This window comes from Moschus berezovskii, chromosome 9 (assembly GCF_049115385.1).
Source record: "Moschus berezovskii isolate FMDL1 chromosome 9, NW_MosBer_1.0, whole genome shotgun sequence".
Taxonomy (NCBI): domain Eukaryota; kingdom Metazoa; phylum Chordata; class Mammalia; order Artiodactyla; family Moschidae; genus Moschus; species Moschus berezovskii.
In genome coordinates this window covers 75,279,198-75,300,736 of record NC_142468.1, presented here as the reverse complement: position 1 = coordinate 75,300,736, position 21,539 = coordinate 75,279,198, and the positions used below count along the sequence as shown (strand labels likewise).

At 39.3% G+C, this 21,539-nt stretch overlaps 1 protein-coding gene across 2 annotated transcripts in view; it reads left to right on the top strand.

The window, feature by feature from the left end:
• FMN1 (formin 1) overlaps positions 1–21,539 on the top strand; it is a 474,559-nt gene that overhangs the window by 252,568 nt on the left and 200,452 nt on the right. For both annotated transcript variants that reach the window (XM_088839831.1, XM_055435909.2), the window contains one exon: positions 17,283–17,370. In XM_088839831.1, the coding sequence (XP_088695957.1) occupies positions 17,283–17,370 (88 nt within the window). The remainder of the gene's footprint in view (positions 1–17,282; positions 17,371–21,539) is intronic.

Genomic DNA, 21,539 nt, shown 5'->3' with positions numbered 1-21,539 from the left:
CCCATGGACTGCAGCACTCCAGGCTTCCCTGTCCTTCACTGTCTCCCACATTTGCCCAGCTTCATGTCCTTTGCGTCGGTGATGCCATCCAACCATCTCATCCTCTGTTGCCCCCTTCTCCTCCTGCCCTCAATCTCTCCCAGCATGAGTCTTTCCCGATGAGTCTGCTCTTTACATCAGGTAACCAAAATATTGGAGCTTCAGCTTCAACATCACATCTTCCAGTGAATATTCTAGAATTTCCATTGGGAAGTACTCTTTCCTAAATTAGATTTCCGTTTCTTGTAAAAATAAGGATTTCCAATGTAAGGGGGTATGTAAATGGGTGAGAATTAAATGAGAGTAAAAATTAAGCCTAGGGGTTCCTCAATCCAGCCAAAGTTCAGATTCCATACTATTTATATTTGTGGTTTGGAGGAATCTGGAGGAAATGATCAGCTCAATCATATGAGCTTAAAGCTGCTAGGATAGGTGCATCAGTTTCTGCATCTCCAGCATAAGGGTCTACCCGCTTTTCAACCTAGTCCACAGGAATGTCTTCAGGGTAAAGCAGCAGTCATTATGAAAGCACCTTGGTCCCTTTGGAAGCTGGTGACTGTTAATGAGACAAGCTGACTCGTCATCAGTAACGCATGTGCTCCATGCCAGCCTCCTCGTATCTGTAGTTTTGCCAAGTAGTGGAATTTGGTGAGTGTTGATATGAAGCATAAGCAAAAGATACGGCCAGTCTGAAGACACAAAAATAGAAATAATGTTTTTCAGAGTTTTGCTTTGAAGAGTCAGCTTGTCTCCTTTCTGTGTATTCTGCATTGTGTTGTTTGATCTCCCTGAGAGAGGCAGCCACGTATCATTTGTTCTCTACAGTCGAAAACGTTCTCCCCGTGGATGTGGAGATTTGATATATCTCATTATCTTGAAAGTAACTATTACCCGTGTATATGGATCCTTCATTTACTTGTTCATTTTTGATGGAGGAAGGGAAAGGCAGCAAATTTCACACGTACTTAATATATGGGAAGTGACCAAATTTTGATGTTCATGGGTGATAACACTTGAGGCTCTATTGAACTAGGCATGGGGCCTGTCCTCTGGCCTCTGTGATAAAACCGAGTTCACTGAAGGTGGAGATCCTGTGACTGAAACTGAGAAAGTTCAAATGTGAGGACTAAGCCGAAGAACAGAATACCCACCCTCCTCTGCCTTAGGTTTCAGCGTGTTTGATGTTTAGCTAAGGTGTAAGTGTGGAAATGAATCCTCTTTTTCAGACAGGGAGGGAGGGCTCCCTGGAAGAAGGCTTCTGTGATTCTTCTTATTTTGTAGCTGAGCCGAGCTCACGCAGCCGAGCATGCTTCCAGCATTCTGGCCTATCCAGACCATTTATTTTTATTTTTATTTCTGGCCACATCTGCCAAGCCCAGGCAGAAAGCTGAAGATATATATGGATTTTATGTAGATGTGAAAATCCCACTGGACCTGGCAGGAATTCTTTCTCGGTCGGTCTGGCAAGACTTTTCTAGCCGAACAGCCAGGGTGTGGTTTTTCCACTGGAGCAGATCTGTCTTCCCATTCCTGTCTTCATTCTTATTCAGAGAAGCAGGTTTTTCTAAAATTCCACATATGAAAGAAATAATGATCGTTTGGATGCACGGGCTCAAGGTGCGGGCTTAGACGGGGTGGAGTATGGGCCTGTCTTCCCCTCTCTGGAAGGACTGGTGAGAGTTCCTTAGGCGAGGTGATAGTGCGCATGTGTGACAGACCCTAATCCTAGCATGCGGCGGGGGTCTGGAAAGGCTTTGCCTTAAACTAGGCATGTCTAATAGGGTTTAATGCAACCTGTGAGTTTGCCCCTGCAGAAGGTCAGCTTGTAGGTCAGCGGAATGCTGCACAAATTGCATTCTCCTCCAGATTGTAATTACACCTCGGAGAAGGCCATGGGCTGCCAAGTTCAGCTGACTTCAGATAGGACCAAGATAAACTAAGGGCTTGCTAATGCTTCTCAAAAAGTGATTTTTAAGGCTTTGGTATAAAGCATCTCTTGTTTAAAAAAAAAAATGATGATCTTGAGGTTTATGAAGGAGCTTTGTGTAGGGGATGGTGAGACCAGCCATTGTCTGCCTTCCCTGAGAGCAGAAAAAGGTTGTTTGAAATGGAAGCATGAAGAATTCAAGTCTGACACAAAGTGAAATGCTTTGGTGCCAAAAGTTACTTAATCCTAGAGAATGATTTGGAGGACTTAAATCAAGTAATATGCACCTGAGGACAAAGAAGAATTAAAAAAAACGGGTATTGGGAACAGTCATCCAATAGGAATAGGATGAAAATTTTAGGTTGTCTTGACAGTTAGTTGAGGAAGGATTGCATCTTATTTGTTTGATGGAAGATGGCTATAAATATGTATGTGTTACAAGCCTTTAAGAATAATTTCTTAAAGTATGAGCTTTCCTCTAAAGTTAGTCGCTCAGTTGTGTCTGACTCTTTGCAACACCATGGGCTGTAGCCGGCCAGACTCCTCTGTCCATGGAATTCTCCAGGCAAAAATACTGGAGTGGTTGCCATTTCTTCCTCCAGGGGCTCTTCCTGATCCAGGGATCGAACCCACATCTCCTGCATTGCAGGCAGATGCTTTACCATCTGAGCCACCAGAGAAGTAAAAGTATTAGTTTCTCAGTTGTGTCTGACTCTTTGTGACCCCATGGCTGGAGCCTACCAGTCTCCTCTGTCCATGGAATTCTTAAGGCAAGAATACTGGAGTGGGTTGCCATTCCCTTTTCCAGGGGGTCTTCCCAACCCAGAGATCAAACCTGTGTTTCCGGCATTGCAAGCCGATTCTTTACTGTTTGAATCACCAGGGAAGCCCAGGAAAGTAAGGTCCATCCTTAAATAGCTGGGCCATTCCAAAGAAAGAGGATAAATCATTTGCAGTTTTCTTCAATGCCAACAGCTGAGTGATTCCAGAATCCACTTAAAGCAGAATATTCATTAGGTGAGCAAACTTTTATAAGTACTCATACTCCCTTATAAATGTTTTCTGAAATATCTTTCTCAAACAGCCTGAAATGGGCATTTTATTCCAAGGACCCACTTGGAAGGAAGTCACACTGAGAGCTTCAAGGCATAATTCTGCCTACTGGCTCCATATCCACATAGAAACCTATTAATCTGACGTTCATGTTATGAAACTATGGACTAGTAAAGTCAGGAATCCTACCAGTATCCAAGAGTCAAGTGTGGAAGACTGACCTAAAGGTCTTCAGCTTGAAAGCCCCTCTGTGGATGGTGCTCATGGCTAATGCATAGCTTTCTCCTAGTGGCCACGTAGAATGGAAGGAATCCTTTCTGTATAGGTAGATGAAGGTTAAGTTACAGTGTCATTTGGGAGCCCTGGTCTGCAGAACTTTTCATTTCTCAACTCTCCCTCATGGAGAGGTTTTCCACAGGTGAGACCTGGACTTTTGTTTCAGGAAAAACGTAGTGAATGTAGCACTTCCAGAAATGCTTTTCAGTTTACCCAGAGGAAGACTATGCGCCAAACAGCCATTTTACTTAAAACCCCCACTTTCAAAGTGGCATTTTTTTAGGGGTCATATACATAAGAGCATTTAGAAATTCTTCATGTTAACTGATTCTTGTAAATAGCTCCTTATGTCAGAGTTATTTATGTGAGTTTCTCTTTTAAACTCGTCTTTGAACTCCCATTGGACAAGTATGTGTGTATATATTTATATGTATGTATATGTGTGTGTTATATACATACTGTATATCTGTTATTTTTAATTTTATACCCCTGCAGTGCACCATCATGGGAGTTTGCATTTTGTGAGTGCTGCTGAATTGGACTGTGTCTCATGGTTGGTGTGTGAAGGCAGGCCTAGAAATAGAAGGCTGGTCTCCTGATTTTTCTCTCGACAACTAGTCATTGGTGATGATGTCTGTCACTTTCCATAGCTAGCCAAGGGACTGTGACAGCTTGGAAGGCTAAAGCTAAAAGCTAGAGGGAAGGACCGTTGTATTTATGGCTCAGATTCTTAGTTTTCTTTGCATTTCTACTTAGATTGTTGAACTGCTGGGAACCTTTGACTTGGGCCACACAACTTTAAAGTTTTAACAGGATAATAGCAGCCGGGATGCTTAAAGACGAATGCTTAATGATGGCTTAAATTTTTGAGTTAATAAACGATTTGACGTGTTACGGATTTTTTGTATTTTAAGTCCTGTGGTAATTTTTTAAATGTATTAAATAGTAAAGTATATAAGACTGAATAAAAGACTGTTGAATATCTGACAGCCTCAGGCAATTTAGGATTCTGAAAGTTTTCCAGATAACCATTATTATTGCCAGTTCATACTATTCAGTAAGGCAGATACGGAAGGTGTAGGTGATTGTGGTTTCTTTCAAGCCCAAGATATATTAGAGAAGCTAGGGAATGGGGAAGAATACACAAGATTAGTTTATCTTCTGTCATATTTTCTTTCTCTTCAAAGAGGAATTTTGAAGTTGACTTTAACCTGTGTAGAAGTTAGCTTATGAAGACCACATAAAAGAAAAACGAGGTATTTTCAGTTAGTGAATGATTCTACATACAATGGATCTGGTTATTTGAAACTTGACCATGATTATAAAAAATGTTTTAAAAGCAGTGTAATAATCATTGGTTGATAACTAATTGAACATCTTTAAAAAAAAATCTTTGTTCTCTTTCCTTTGTTCTTTCTATCAGTTTTCTCAATCTTGTCTTCTATTCCATGTTTTCTTCTTACCTACTCTGCTGTGAAGGTAAATGCGTCAGGTAAGAGGTGAAAATCTGAGTAAGGAGTTAATGAGATTTGACCACAAATCAGAGATTGATCAGAAAGGAGAGTTGGGTAGCAGAACAAAGTGTCCTGTTTCTTTGCCCCTTGCTTTAAGGCCCTAGCAGTGAGGTGACCGCACTGACTTTATAGGGCTCTTGAGCATGAAGTATTGTTACTTTTCTGGAAATCCACAGGGGGCCACTAAAGGAATAAAAGTTTACAATATCGTGGTGCTCACTGCCTCCAATTCACAACTGTTCATTTGGATTGGCTCGTGGGCAGAGGCACATAAAACCTTAGTAGGGGTGCAGTAAAAGCTAAGTCCCTTCCCTCTTCTTCCCTTAGACAATGCCTCTTACCACCACCATCTCTGTGTAAGTCTTCCTTCCTGTTATTTAGCCATATTGTTATTTAAATTTCTCTGCATTGAACCAGTCCAATTGATAGTCATTGGAAAACATAGCAAAATGGACACAGAGACAATTCACAGGAACATATGACCAATAACAAACTGTTTAACCTTACTATTAAATCATTAAAAATGCAAAATAGTGAAGAAAAAATTCTACTTATCCTATGGGCCAACATTTTTAAAACGAGTAATACCCAGTGTAGGTAAGGGAACAGTCATACAGTCACTCTCAAATACTTGGCAGCAGTGTAAATTGATAGTTCTTGTTAGAAACAATGTGACAGTATTTATCAAAATGTAAAACGGACATGGTTGAACAATTTCTGTAAGTCTGTCCTATAGAAATATGACCTCAAGTGACCTCAGGAATGATCTGAATAGACACTGAAGTCTTAGACCAGACTTTTTAGCAGACTGAACTCTCAGTCTGTTTATTAAATCTAATGTGTTGTTTTCCTCCATGTGTTTTTTTTTTTAGGCTTTTTGCATATTGGACTAAAAGATATTTTTAAATATTTATCTATTCTACTCTCTGTGGGGTTTTTTAATCTCCTTTTTACTTGTGATTTTTTTTTCTTGTAATTTGTTTGGTAGTGTCCCCTACTTCCTAAATTGAGAGCATTACAAACTATAGGCACCCTTGATTTATTGTGCTTTGCAGATACTGCATTATTTACAAATTGCAGGGTTGTAGCATTAGCAAGTCTATCAGTGCCCTTTTTTCCCATGACATTGCTCATTTCATGTCTCTGTCAAATTTTGGTAATTTTCACAATGTTTCAGGCTTTATTATTATTATTTGTTATGGTGATCTGAGATCAATGATCTTTGCCATAACTCTTGTGGTCGTTTTGGGGCACCGTGAACCACACCCATTGAGGATGGCGAGCTGAATCAATGTTATGTGTGCTCTGACGGCTCCACCCACCAGCCACTCCCACCATCTCTCCTCACCTCCTTCAGTTCAGTTCAGTCGCTCAGTCGTGTCCGACTCTTTGCGACCCTATAAATCACAGCACGCCAGGCCTCCCTGTCCATCACCAACTCCCGGAGTCCAATCAAACTCATGTCCATCGAGTTGGTGATGCCATCCAGCCATCTCATCCTCTATTGTCCCCGTCTCCTCCCACCCCAATCCCTCCCAGCATCAGACTCTTTTCCAGTGAGTCAACTCGTCGCATGAGGTGGCCATAGTATTGGAGTTTCAGCTTTAGCCTCACCTCCTTAGGCCTCTCTATTCCTTAAGACACAGTGTTGAAAGTGGGCCTACTAAGAACCCCACCGTGTCCTCTAAGTGTTCAAGTGAAAGGAGGAGTCATACATCTCTCATTTTAAATCAGGAGCTGGAAATGATTAAGTTCAATGACGAAGGCATGCTGAAAGCTGAGATATGCCCAAAGCTAAGACCTTTTGTGCCAGTTAGCCAAGTTACGAACGCAAAGGAAAAATTCTTGAAGGAAATTAAAAGTGCTACTCCAGTGAACACACAGATGATAAGAAAGTGAAACGGTGAAAGTTTTAGTGGTCTAGAAAGATCAGATCAGCTGCAACATTCCCTTAAGCCAAAGCCTAATCCAGAGCAAGGACCTAACTCTCATCAATTCTCTGAAGGGTGAGAGAGGAAAGGAAGCTGCAGAAGAAAAGTTTGAAGCTAGCAGGGGTTGGTTCATGAGGTTTAACGAGAGAAGCCATCTCCATGACATAAAAGTGCAAGGTGAAAGCAACAAGTTATCCAGAAGACCTGCTGCTGCTGCTCCTAAGTCACTTCAGTCGTGTCCGACTCTGTGTGACCCCATAGACGGAAACCCACCAGGCTCCCCCGTCCCTGGGATTCTCCAGGCAAGAACACTGGAGTGGGCTGCCATTTCCTTCTCCAATGTGTGAAAGTGAAAAGTGAAAGTGAAGTTGCTCAGTCGTGTCCGACCCTTAGCCACCCTACGGACTGCAGCCTACCAGGCTCCTCCATCCATGGGATTTTCTAGGCAAGAGTACTGGAGTGGCTTGCGATTGATAATTTATAAAGGTGGCTATTCTTTAAAGGACAGATTTCTATTGTAGCTGAAACAGCCTTCTGTTGGAAGAAGATGCCATCTAGGACTTTTCACAGCTCAAGAAGGAGAAGTCAAAGCCTGACTTCAAAGCTTCAAAGGACAGCCTGACTCTTTTGTTAGGGGCTAATGCATCTGGTGACTTGAAGTTGAAGCCAGTGCTCATTCACCATTCCAAAAATCCTAGGGCCCTTAAGAATTGTGCTAATTCTATTCTTCCTGTGCTCTATAAATGGAACAACAAAGCCTGGATCACAGCACATCTGTTTACAACATGGTTAACTGAATATTTTAAGCCCATTGTTTGGACTTACTACTCAAGAAGAAGATTCCTTTCAAAATATTACTGCTCATGAACAATGTACCTGGTCGCCTAAGAGCTCTGATGGAGATGTACAGTGAGATTCACTTTGTTTTCACTCTTGCTCACACAATGTCCATTTTGCAACCCATATATCAAGGAGTCATTTCTCACTTCAAGTTTTATTCTTTAAGGAATACATTTTATGAGGCTATAGCTGCCATAGATAGTGATTCCTCTGATAGATCATGTCATAGTCAATTGAAAACCTTCTGCAAAGAATCCATCATTCTAGATGCCATTAAGAACACTGGGGACTCACGCTAAAAGACTAAGATATCAACATGAGCAGGAGTTTGTAAGAAGTTGATTTCAACCCTTATGGATGACTTTGAGGAATTCAACTTGGACTTCAGTGGAAGAAATCACTAACGGTGTGGTAAAAATTGCAGGAGAACTAGAATTAGAGATGGAGCCTAAAGATCTGATTGAATTGATGCAACTTTACGATAAAACTTAACAGATGATGAGTTGCTTCTTCTAAATGAGCAAAGAAAATGGTTTCTTGATATGGAATTACTCCTGCTGAAAATGCTGTGACAATTTTTGAAATGGCAACAGAGGATTTAGAATATGACAGAAACTTAGTTGATGAAGTAGCAGCTTAGTTTTAGAGGATTGACTCACTTTTGACAGAAATTCTACTCTGGGTAAAATGCTATCAAATAACATTGTATGCTACAGAGAAATTGTTTGTGAAAGGAAGAGTCAATTGACGTGGCAGACTTTATTGTCTTATTTTAAGAAGTTGCCACAGCCACCCAACCTTCGGCAACCACCACCATCATCAGTCAGAAACCATCAATGTTGAGGCAAGACCCTCCACCAGCAAGAATATTATCACTTGCTGAAGGGCTCAGATGATAGCATTTTTAGTAATAAGTTATTTTAAATTAAGATATATATATATATATATATATATATATATATATATATATATATATAGCTTTTCTAGGGCTTCCCTGATAGCTCAGTTGATAAAGAATCCGCCTGCAATGCAAGAGACCCCGGTTCAATTTCTGGGTCAGGAAGATTCTCTGGAGAAGAGATAGGCTACCCACTCCAGTATTCTTGGGCTTCCCTTGTGGCTTAGCTGGTAAAGAATCTCCCCGCAATGCAGGAGACCTGGGTTCAGTCCCTGGGTTGGGAAGATCCCCTGAAGAAGGGAAAGGCTACCCACTCCAGTATTCTGGCCTGGAGAATTCCATGGACTGTATAGTCCATGGGGTTGCCAAGAGTCGGACATGACTGAGCAACTTTCATGGCATACTGCTTTTCTAGGCATAATACACTTGTACACTTAATAGACTACAGGGTAAATATAATTTTTATATGCACTGAGAAGCAAAAAATTTGCATGACTCACTTTATTGCAGTTCACTTTACTGGAACGAAACCTGTAGTATTTCTGAGGTGTGCCTGTACAGTGTTTAAAACAGGATGGTACTGATATAAAGACAGAGACCAATAGAACAGAATAGAGAGCTCTGAAATGAACCCACCCATACCTGGTCAAATGATCTTCAGCACGAGTGCCAAGACTAAGAAATGGGGAAAGGATAATCTCTTCAACAAATGGTGCAGGGAAAACTGGATATCCAAATGCAAAAGAATGAAATTGCGCCAGGATCTTTCGGCATAAACAAAAATCAGTTCAAAATGGATTTAAGACTTAAATGCAAGATATGAAACTATAAAATTCCTACAAGAAAATGTGAGGAAAGCATCATAACATTGGTCTTGGAAGTTATTTCCTGAATATGGCACCAAAGAACAGATAACAAAAGAAAAATAGACAAGTGGGATGATATCAAATTAAGAAGCTTCTACACAGCAAAAGAAACAACAGAGTGAAAAGGCTTTATGTGGAATGGGACATAATATTTGCAAACATATATCTGACAAGGGGCATAATATCCCAAAATAGGGGAGGCACCCCTACAACTCAGTTGAATAAAAACCTGATTTAAAATGGGCAAAATCTTGTGTAGACGTTTTTCAAAAGAGCATACAAATGGCCAACAGGTATGTGAAAGGATATTCAACATCACCAACATCAGGGAACTGCAAATCAAAACCACAGTGATGTATCACCTCACATCTAGTAGGATGGCAATTGTCAAAAACAAAAACATAGTAAGTATTGGTAAAGACGTCCAAAAATTAGAAAAAATAGAAGCACCACATTACCCAGCAGTCCCATTTCTGGGTATTTATCCAAAAGAATTAAAAACAAGATCTCACAGCGATATTACTCTCCTCTTTTCATTGCAGCATTATTCAAAATAGCCAAGAAATAGAAATAAGTTACATGTTCATTGACCTATGTGTTTATATATATGCATGCACATACACGTATGCAATAGGATATATATATATATCTCCACATATGTGTGTGTTGTTTTTGTTCAGTCACTCACTTATGTTCGGCTCCTCTGTGACCCACGGACTATAGCCTAAAAGGCTCCTCTGTCCATGGGATTTCCCAGGCAAGAATAGTGGAGTGGGCTGCCACCTCCTTCTCCCATATATGCACACATATATACACACACAAACACAATGGAGTATTATTCAGCCTTAAGAAGAAAATTCTGTCACACACTACAATGTACATGAACCTTGAGGACATTATTCTAAGTGAAATCAGTCACATATGGACTAATACTGCATGATTCTGCTTACATGAGGTACCTAAAGTAGTCAAACTTGTAGAAGCAGAGAGCTGCGTACGGGCTGGGGGAGAAGAAAATGGAGTAAAGCTGTTCAAGGGGTCTAGAGTATCCATCCTGTAGGGTGAAGAACTTCTAGCCATCTGCTATACAGCAGTGTGCATATAGTTAACAGTGCTTACTGTACATTTAAAGTTGTGTTGATATGGAAAATTTCATGATTTTAGTTCTCACTGTTTTCTTTACTGTAATAAAAGAAAACCTTTTATTTTCAATTATGGTCTTTCAAACAATAATTTCAAAGACTGATTATGGTCTTTCAAGATCTTTCAAACCTTTCAGCTATGAAAATGAAAGAAATGAAGAGGGCTTAGAGCATATATCCATTCTATGTCCACCTTGTTCCTGCCATTTCAGCTGGTTTTGAGAAATATGGTATTATTCCACGTTTGAAGAGAGGCTACATGGAAACATATATAAGTCCATTTTTAAAGGTCTAGTTAGAGATAGACAAAGAATTTGACACAAATAAGGAAGAGAATACAAATGCTCTGACTTGCGCACTGCCGACCCCCTTTTTAGGAAGTAGCAACGCATTTCAGGAAATTTAATTTTTTAGTCCAGCTAGCTGAAACTAACAGACACATTTCTTCCAAACACCTGCTGTGCCAGGTTAATAGAATTTCAGGTGTAGTAACATTGTTTTCACAACTACTACACAATTGCACTCATCTCACACACTAGTAAAGTCATGCTCAAAATTCTCCAAGCCAGGCTTCAGCAATACGTGAACTGTGAACTTCCAGATGTTCAAGCAAGTTTTAGAAAAGGCAGAGGCACCAGAAATCAAATTGCCAACTTCCGCTGGATCATGGAGAAAGCAAGAGAGTTCCAGAAAAACATCTATTTCTGCTTCATTGACTATGCCAAAGCCTTTGACTGTGTGAATCACAATAAACTGTGGAACATTCTGAAAGAGATGGGAATACCAGACCACTTGACCTGCCTCTTGAGAAACCTGTATGCAAGTCAGGAAGCAACAGTTAGAACTGGACATGGAACAACAGACTGGTTCCAAATAGGAAAAGGAGTACGTCAAGGCTGTATATTGTCACCCTGCTTATTTAACTTATATACAGAGTACATCATGAGGAACGCTGGGCTGGAGGAAGCACAAGCTGGAATCAAGATTGCTGGGAGAAATATCAATAACCTCAGATATGCAGATGACACCACCCTTATGGCAGAAAGTGAAGAGGAACTCAAAAGCCTCTTGAGGAAAGTGAAAGAGGAGAGTGAAAAGGTTGGCTTGAAGCTCAACATTCAGAAAACAAAGATCATGGCATCTGGTCCCATCACTTCGTGGGAAATAGATGGAAAAACAGTGGAAACAGTGTCAGACTATTTTTTTGGGCTCCAAAATCACTTCAGATGCTGACTGCAGCCATGAAATTAAAAGACGCTTACTCCTTGGAAGGAAAATTATGACCAACCTAGATAGTATATTAAAAAGCAGAAACATTATTTGGCCAACAAAGGTCCATCTAGTCAAGGCTTTGGTTTTTCCAGTGGTCATGTATGGATGTGAGAGTTGGACTGTGAAGAAAGCTGAGCACTGACGAATTGATGCTTTTGAACTGTGGTGTTGGAGAAGACTCTTGAGAGTCCCTTGGACTGCAAGGAGATCCAACCAGTCCATTCTAAAGGAGATCAATCCTGGGTGTTCATTGGAAGGACTGATGCTAAAGCTGAAACTGCAATACTTTGGCCACCTCATGTGACCAGTTGACTCACTGGAAAAGACTCTGATGCTGGGAGGGATTGGGGGCGGGAGGAGAAGGGGACGACAGAGAATGAGATGACTGGATGGCATCACCAACTCGATGGACGTGAGTTGGAGTGAACTCGGGAGTTGGTGATGGACAGGGAGGCCTGGTGTGCTGTGATTCATGGGGTTGCAAAGAGTCGGACACGACTGAGCAACTGAACTGAACTGAACATTGTTTCCACACGTCAGCCTGGTTGAATAATGAAGTGGGAATGGATTTGCTTGCTTGCTTTTATTTTAAAAATTACATTTTATATTGGAATAGAGTTAGTTTACAGTGTTGTGTCGACTTCAGGTATACAGCAAAGTGATTTCGTTATACAGATACCCTTTCTTTTTCAGACTCTTTCCCATGCAGGTTGTTATAGAATATTAAGTCAAATTCCCTGTGCTACATAGTGGGTCCTTGTTGGTTATCTGTTTTACATATAGTAGTATGCATATGTTAATCCCAAATCCTAATTTATCCTTCCCTACATCTTTCTCCTTTGGAAACCATAAGTTTGTTTCTGACACCTGTGAGTCTGATTCTGTTTTGTAAATAAATTTATATATGTTTTTTAGATTCCAAATATAAGTGATGTATGCTACTTTTCTTTCTCTGTCTTACTTTACTTATTATGGTAATTTCTAGGTCCATCCATGTTGCTGAAAGTGGCATTATTTCACTTTTTATGGCTGAGTAATATTCCATTGTATATATATACTGTATCTTCTTAAACTGATCATCTGTTCCTGGGCACTTGGATTGTTTCTGTATCTTGGCAATTGTAAATAGTGAAGCAATGAACATTGGGGTGCATGTATCTTTTCAAGTTAGAGGTTTTGTCTTTTCCTGATATAAGGCCAGAGATGGGATTACAGGATCATATAGTAACTGTTTTGTTTTTTTTTTTAAAGAACTTTCACACTATTCTCCATTGTGGCAGTACCAATTTACATTCCCATCAGCAGTACAGGAAGGTTCCCTTTTCTCCACGCCCTCTCTAGCATTTATTGTTTGTAGACTTTTTGGTGGTAGTTGCTTGTTTTTTATCCTATGACAGAATCTCAATTTCAGTTTCAGTCCTTCCGTCTCTGTTCTCTTGTGGTTGCTGTCTTGTCTTCTTTTAATTAACTATTAGAAAACCTTGAATTTGAATATTGTTTTTCCCGTAGAAAGACTGTGTTATCCAGGGTTTTCAGAACCCTAACTGGATAGCATGGTGAATATTTGTCTGAAGACATTTTTACAACCAAATTGTCCTCTTGTCTTCCATTTGATTCCTGTGCCTGTGTCCTTGACATTGATGTGTATGCCATGACCAAGGTTGTATCTCAGTCACTATCTTGGACTTTTAAGGGTAAATCCAATCCATTCTCAAAGCTTTTCTTCCTTTGAATTTGCTTTGCAGATAGTTTTATTTGCCTTTTTAGTTCTTCTCAGCAGTATTAAATCATTAAGCTTTACAAAATTTATAAGATCAAGGACATGACCTGTCTTGGTCACCTCTGCATCCTCCAAATCCAGAGCAGTGCCAGGCACATAACAGGTGCATGGCAGATGTTTGTTAATAAATGAATACATGCCTGAATATGTACACAAAACTTTGGATTTTCTTAATTTTGTGTTGGACTTTAGTAATGGTTTCACTTTAAATTTGTGTTGTCTAAGAAAAAGCCAGAAATTTCATTTTTAAAGAAGATGTTTGATTATATGTAATCTCTTCTTCCTTTGCTTTTATATAAAAAATAAATGAAAATACCAAGTATCTTCTTTATTTCTTAAAAACTGAAATTCTGTATCCTCCAAGAATCTTTCTCTAATGTTGAAATGATTAAACACACTAAGCTGATCATCAGTTTTTACTTTTATCTTGATGAAAGCTTAATGTTTACAGTACTTTTGGCCTAACAGTATATGTAAGAGTAGCCATGCTGAGCAGGGGAAGATAAGGGGCTGGCAGTAATTGACTCAGCATTAATTGATAGATAGGTAGACAAAAGTCCTGGTTGGAACAAACTAATGTTATTCCTTATTGTTCAACCAGCAAGCTACTCAGCTAATTAGTACCAGTATAAATGTATATGTTTATTACTATTTAATCTTATCTTCACTATGTTTTTGGTAAGTTTATATCCTCATAGGTGGGAGTTAGGAAGCATAGCTTTTTAGTTTGTATTTCACCGAACAAAATGCATTAAAGACATGATTTGATGATGTTTTATGTGACTTCATATTGATTTTTAGCCCTGCCGCAAGAAAGAAAAAGAAAATTTTTTCCCTTAGTGGTCACTGTGTGATATGTTCTTTGGAGCTGATTTGATTCACTAGATTTTGAGAGAAATGAAACTATAATGAGCTTTCCATGGAACATTCATGGAGGGTTGAAATAATTGTCAGTGAGGTATTTAGAGTCTCTAAAAAGATTATAAAAGTTTTTATATACATATATAACATGACTGTTATAAAAGAGTACTTCTAAACAACTTCAAACTAAAGTTGTATGTACAAAGTATTATTAATCATAGCACAACCACAGAGCAACCTAACCCTCTTGAATAGAGAAATTTTATTTAAATAATATCTATGTCAGGAACTATTTTAAGTGCTTTGTGTATGTTATGTCATTTAATTTCTAGAATAAATACACAAACTCAGTACAGTCAAGCCTACTCATGATGAAAAAGTTGAATTCCTAGAATTTAAGTCACTTTTCCAAGGTCATATGACTGATCAGCAATGGAGTCCAGATCACAGTGATCTTTCCCCAAGCCACTCAGTGGATGGTCCGCAGCCAAGGAGGTTAGAGGCCATGAAGTGACTTTCAAAGTCCAACATGGAAATAGGCCAGTGATAAGTTGAAAATTTGGATAAAAACTTGCATATGTGGTGCAGTTGCAACTTAGTTAAAGTGTGTTTGAATAAAAAAGATCAGAGTAAATTAAATATTATAGAGGATTGCATGCTTGTATTAGATTGGTGGAATTTGGGGTGGTATTTTTCCTTTATTTTCTAGATATCTTTCAAATTAAAGCTTTTTTAATTTATTTATTTTAATTGGAGGCTAATTACTTTACAATATTGTAGTGGTTTTTGCCATACATTGAAATGAAGCAGCCATAGGTGTACATGTGTTCCCCATCCTGAACCCTCCTCCCACCTCCCTCCCCATCCCATCCCTCAGGGTCATCCCAGTGCACCAGCCTTGAGCACCCTGTCTCATGCATCAAACCTGGACTGGCGATCTACTTCACATATGATAAAATACATGTTTCAATGATATTCTCTCAAATCATCCCACCCTTGCCTTCTCCCACAGAGCCCAAAAGTCTGTTCTTTACATCTGTGTCTCCTTTGCTGTTGCACATATAGGGTCATCATTACCATCTTTCTAAATTCCATATATATGCATTAATATACTGTATTGGTGTTTTTCTTTCTGACTTACTTCACTCTGTATAATAGGCTCTAGTTTCATCCACCTCATTAGAACTGATTCAAATGCATTCTTTTTAATGGCTGAGTAATACTCCATTGTGTATATGTACCACAGCTTTCTTATCCATTCGTCTGCTGCTGGACATCTAGGTTGCTTCCATGTCCTGTCTATTGTAAACAGTGCTGCAATGAACATTGGGGTACACATGTATCTTTCAACTCTGGTTTCCTCAGTGTGCCTGCCCAGCAGTGGGATTGCTGGGTCATATGGCAGTTCTACAGAGAAGGCAACGGCAACCCACTCCAGTACTCTCGCCTGGAAAATCCCACTGATGGAGGAGCCTGGTAGGCTGCAGTCCACGGGGTCGCTAAGAGTCAGACACGACTGAGCAACTTCACTTTCACTTTTCACTTTCATGCATTGGAGAAGGAAATGGCAACCCACTCCAGTGTTCTTGTCTGGAGAATCCTAGGGACAAGGGAGCCTGGTGGGCTGCCGTATATGGGCTGTCACAGAGTCGGACACAACTGAAGTGACTTAGCAGCAGCAGCAGCAGCATGGCAGTTCTATTTCCAGTTTTTTAAGGAATCTCCATACTGTTCTCCACAGTGGCTGTACTAGCTTGCATTCCCACCAGCAGTGTAAGAGGGTTCCCTTTTCTCCGTACCCTCTCCAGCATTTATTGTTCGTAGACTTTTGGATAGCAGCCATTCTGACTGTGTGAGATGGTATCTCATTGTGGTTTTGATTTGCATTTCTCTGATAATGAATGATGTTGAGCATCTTTTCACGTGTTTGTTAGCCATCTGTATGTCTTCTTTGGAGAAATGTCTGTTTAGTTCTTTGGCCCATTTCTTTATCGGGTTTTTTTTTGTTTTTCTGAAATTGAGCTACAGGAGCAGCTTGTATATTTTTGAGATTAATTGTCAGTTGCTTCATTTGCTATTATTTTCTCCCATTCTGAAGGCTGTCTTTTCACCTTGCTAATAGTTTCCTTCATTGTGCAAAAGCTTTTAGGTTTAATTAGGTCCCATTTGTTTATTTTTGCTTTTATTTCCATTACTCTGGGATGTGGGTCATAGAGGATCCTGCTCTGATTTATGTCAGAGAGTGTATTGCCTATATTCTCCTCTAGGAGTTTTATGGTTTCTGGTCTTAAATTTAGATCTTTAATCCATTTTGAGTTTATTTTTGTGTATGGTATTAGAAAGTGTTCTAGTTTCATTCTTTTACAAGTGGCTGACCAGTTTTCCCAGCACCACTTGTTAAAGAGATTGTCTTTTCTCCATTGTATATTCTTGCCTCCTTTGTCATAGAAAATGTATCCATAGGTACGTGGGTTTATCTCTGGGCTTTCTGTTTTGTTCCATTGATCTATATTTCTGTCTTTGCCCCAGTACCATACTATCTTGATATCTGTAGCTTTGTAGTATAGTCTGAAGTCAGGCAGGTTGATTCCTCCAGTTCTATTCTTCTTTCTCAAGATTGCTTTGGCTATTCAAGGTTTTTTGTATTTCCATACAAATTGTGAAATTATTTGTTCTAGTTCTCTGAAAAATACCATTGGTAGCTTGATGGGGATTGCATTTAATCTATAGATTGCTTTGCAAAATTAAAGTTTTAAAATGCAGTAACTGTAGCATCAGTTCAGTTAGCCAATCAGGGTATCTAAAGCTATGAATGTTTTCATTATGCTTCTGAAAGATTGCCTGGTCATTTAGGCTTATATTGATTTTTTTTTTTAATTCTAGATCATCAAGTTATTGGATGGAAAACGATCTCAAACTGTGGGAATCTTGATCTCTAGTTTGCATTTAGAAATGAAGGATATCCAGCAGGGTAAGTCTTATTCATACTTTTTTCCCCCCACTTTAAAACTTTTCAGCTTTTATTGTGAGAAATGTCAAACATATACAAAAAGAGAATGGCCACAGTGAGTACTATGTATCCAGTACCTAGAGGCAAAATCATTAACTCATTAACTAGATTATTTCATCTAAAACACTCCATCTGCTACATTATTATGAAGTAAATCTCAGATATTTTACAATTCCTCCTTTCAGTTCAGTTCAGTTCAGTCGGTCAGTCGTGTCCGACTCTCCGCGACCCCATGAATCACAGCACGCCAGGCCTCCCTGTCCATCACCAACTCCCGGAGTACACTCAAACTCATGTCCACAGAGTCGGTGATGCCATCCAGCCATCTCATTCTCCGTCGTCCCCTTCTCCTCCCGCCCCCAACCTTTCCCAGCATCAGAGTCTTTTCTAGTGAGTTAACTCATCGCATGAGGTGGCCAAAGTATTGCAGTTTCAGCTTTAGCATCAGTCCCTCCAATGAACATCCAGGATTGATCTCCTTTAGAATGGACTGGTTGGATCTCCTTGCAGTATAAGGGACTCTCAAGAGTCTTCTCCAACACCACAGTTCAAAAGCATCGATTCTGCGGCGATCAGCCTTCTTCACAGTCCAACTCTCACATCCATACATGACCACGGGAAAAACCATTGCCTTGACTAGACGGACCTTGGTTGGCAAAGTAATGTCTCTGCTTTTTAATATACTATCAAGGTTGGTCATAACTTTCCTTCCAAGGAGCAAGCATCTTTTAATTTCATGGCTGCAATCAGCATCTGCAGTGATTTTGGAGCCCAAAAAAACAAAGTCTGACACTGTTTCCACTGTTTTTCCATCTATTTCCCATGAAGTGATGGGACCAGATGCCATGATCTTTGTTTTCTGAATGTTGAGCTTCAAACCAACCTTTTCACTCTCCTCTTTCACTTTCCTCAAGAGGCTTTTGAGTTCCTCTTCACTTTCTGCCATAAGGGTGGTGTCATCTGCATATCTGAGGTTATTGATATTTCTCCCAGCAATCTTGATTCCAGCTTGGGCTTCTTCCAGCCCAGCGTTCCTCATGATGTACTCTGCATAGAAGTTAAATAAGCAAGGTGACAATATACAACCTTGACGTACACCTTTTCCTATTTGGAACCAGTCTGTTGTTCCATGTACAGTTCTGACTGTTGCTTCCTGACCTGCATACAGGTTTCTCAAGAGGCAGGTCAGGTGGTCTGGGATTCCCATCTCTTTTAGAATGTTCCACAGTTTATTGTGATCCACACAGTCAAAGGCTTTCGCATAGTCAATGAAGCAGAAATAGATGTTTTTCTGGAACTCTCTTGCTTTTTCCATGATCCAGCAGATGTTGACAATTTGATCTCTGGTGCCTCTGCCTTTTCTAAAACCTGCTTGAACATCTGGGAGTTCACGGTTTACATATTGCTGAAGCCTAGCTTGGAGAATTTTGAGCATGACTTTGCTAGCGTGTGAGATGAGGGCAATTGTGCGGTAGTTTGAGCATTCTTTGGCATTGCCTTTCTTTGGGATTGGAATGAAGACTGACCTCTTCCAGTCCTGTGGCCACTGCTGAGTTTTCCAAATCTGCTGGCATATTGAGTGCAGCACTTTCACTTAAAAATTGTAATATTACCATGAAATATACCATGAAAGATAAGGATACTTTAAGCATAACTGTAGTGCCATTATCATGCATTTAAAATCATTTGAAATAATTTCCTTATATCAAGTGTGTAATTCTAATATCACTGATTATAAATTTATCCATTCTTGTACAATTAGTTCAAATGAGGATTCATACAGATTTCATGCATTCCCTTGAATGTGTCCATCTCTTAGGTTTCTTTTGATGTAGAGGTTTCTATCCTCTACTTTTTTTTTTTTTGCAATTATTGTTTTTGTAAAGAACCCAGATCACACGTCCTGTGAAATTTCCCACATTTTAAGTTTTGCTGATTGCATTGCCATTGCCATGTTTTTATTTATTATGTTCTTCTGTCTCCTGTGGTTCCTGCAAACTTTTACTTTGATCTAGAGAGTTAATCCCAGTGGAGAAAAAATAGTTCATAGATGCTACTGTATATTCTATCAAGAAGTACATAATATTCTGTAATATTACATAATATTCTCTTTATTCTCTTAAGTACGTAATATTCTCTTTATGATATTTGTGGGCACTAATGATCTTTGCCTAGGTTCATTACTTCATTAGAAGTTTGCCAAATAATGACCTCCTAGTCCCTTCATTTCTTCTTCATTAGCGGGAATACCTCTACAGAGAAACACTCCATTTTCATACATTTAGTTATGTCATTGTTTCTTAGTCCCCTGCTTGTTTATTTATTTATTTTTTGAGTGGCACTATTTCAACTTGGTTATCTTTGGCTCAGTTTGAAAGACATTTAAAGCAAGGACATTTTACTTTTATATCTATTTTTAGGCCCTGGGAAAGTAAACCCAAAATCTTCCAACCTTTTTTAAATCTGTGTCTTACAGGAAGATATTTCTGCTCCTTTCTTCCCTTGGCACTCTAACAATTAAATGTAGATCTTCATTTCGACATATCACTGATAATATTTTCTAAATGGTAATACAGTCTCTCATAGATGGTTTCAGGAAATTTAGGTTCAGTGTAACAGTGGAGACACTCTTAAGTCACACTTCTCTTCAGGTTTTAGTTGATGATGTCTTCAAGTTATCTCTAGGACAGAGCAGAAAGACCCCACCTCTCCCCCCTGGAGGTCCTAAACTGAAAGGCACTTAAGAAACTTGCATACATTATTTTTTCCTCTGGAATAAGCTTTGTTAAAGGCTTAAAATTTTGCTTTATTGCAAACATTTACAATTCCACATAAAACTAAACATATACTGAATCAGATGACAGTCACAGAATATTCAAATAAACTTGTCTTTACTATTTTAGCTTAGTAGTAGAACTGAATACATAAGTGTGAAATATTAAAGCTCGAACAGCATTGCAGTAGTTGGTTTGAGACTGGAGCAGAGGGTGACTCAAAAGGTCCACTGTCAAAATCAGAAAAGGATACGTCAGTGACTTTAGGTATTAGATCCTCTAGGATGGAATTTCTGAAATTCACACAGCAAACTGTGATACGAAGGCAAATGAAAAAAATAAAACAAATATTGGCAGGTAAGTTTATAATCTTTTGTCAAGGGGACTCCCTTTTGTGATGCAATCATTGAAATTAGAAAGGAATTTTTCAGATATAATGCAGAGTCTTATCCTAAATCACAGTGCTTTTTATAAGCCTGGTGAAAATCAAGTATGCTTGGTTTCATTACCATAACAAGTAGCACTATGGATATTAGTCTTTACAGTGTCAATGGCACTTTATTCATTTCTCTTTAGGCTTGTCTGGTTGTAGTGTCCATCAGATTGCCATATGGATATGACTCATTCCAACAATGTGCTATTCCAGTTATCAACTCAGGACTGTAAACCTTCTTCCCTTGGCACTCTGACATTTAATGTTGAATGAATGTTGAATGTTCATGGTGAGTTGAATAAGAGATTAGTTCACCCAGACCTTTTTCAACATTCTTCTCTGGATAGGAACGTGCTCTCATGAAGCAGACATGAACTTAAATTTTAGCGTTGGAAATGTTGATTGTTAGCATCACAGGCTTTAGGACTCATGGGGACCATTTTAATTCTTTCTTTTGTTTCAAGCATCTCTGTTATCCACCAGAGTTGGATCCTAAGTTCTAAAAAACAATTATCTCCACTTCATGTTTTCATTTAGTAATACATTCCAGATGAATCTAACAGTGTAACTCTCACTTAATTTCTTTTTAGAATCATTTGACTGACACTGGCATCTGAAGGTCACTTAGGAGCCTGAGCTGTGTCGGTTACGTTTCATTCGGAATCCATGTCTGGTCATGAATGGAATGCACTTGGCCTTGTGTTCTCATCCTGATGAAAGGACTCCTTGTGCTGACCTTGACCTAAAACATTTGTTTTAATGTGAGAGAAGTAGCTGTCACGAGATCTGATTGGAACAGACCAGCTGGCAGGCAGGCAGGGTCACACAGCATGTTAACCGTGGTGAAGTGACCACAGCTAAGAGACTGTTCTTCAGTCTTTTGGTCATATATTCAGCTTTGTCAGTGTGCAGAGATAGGTACA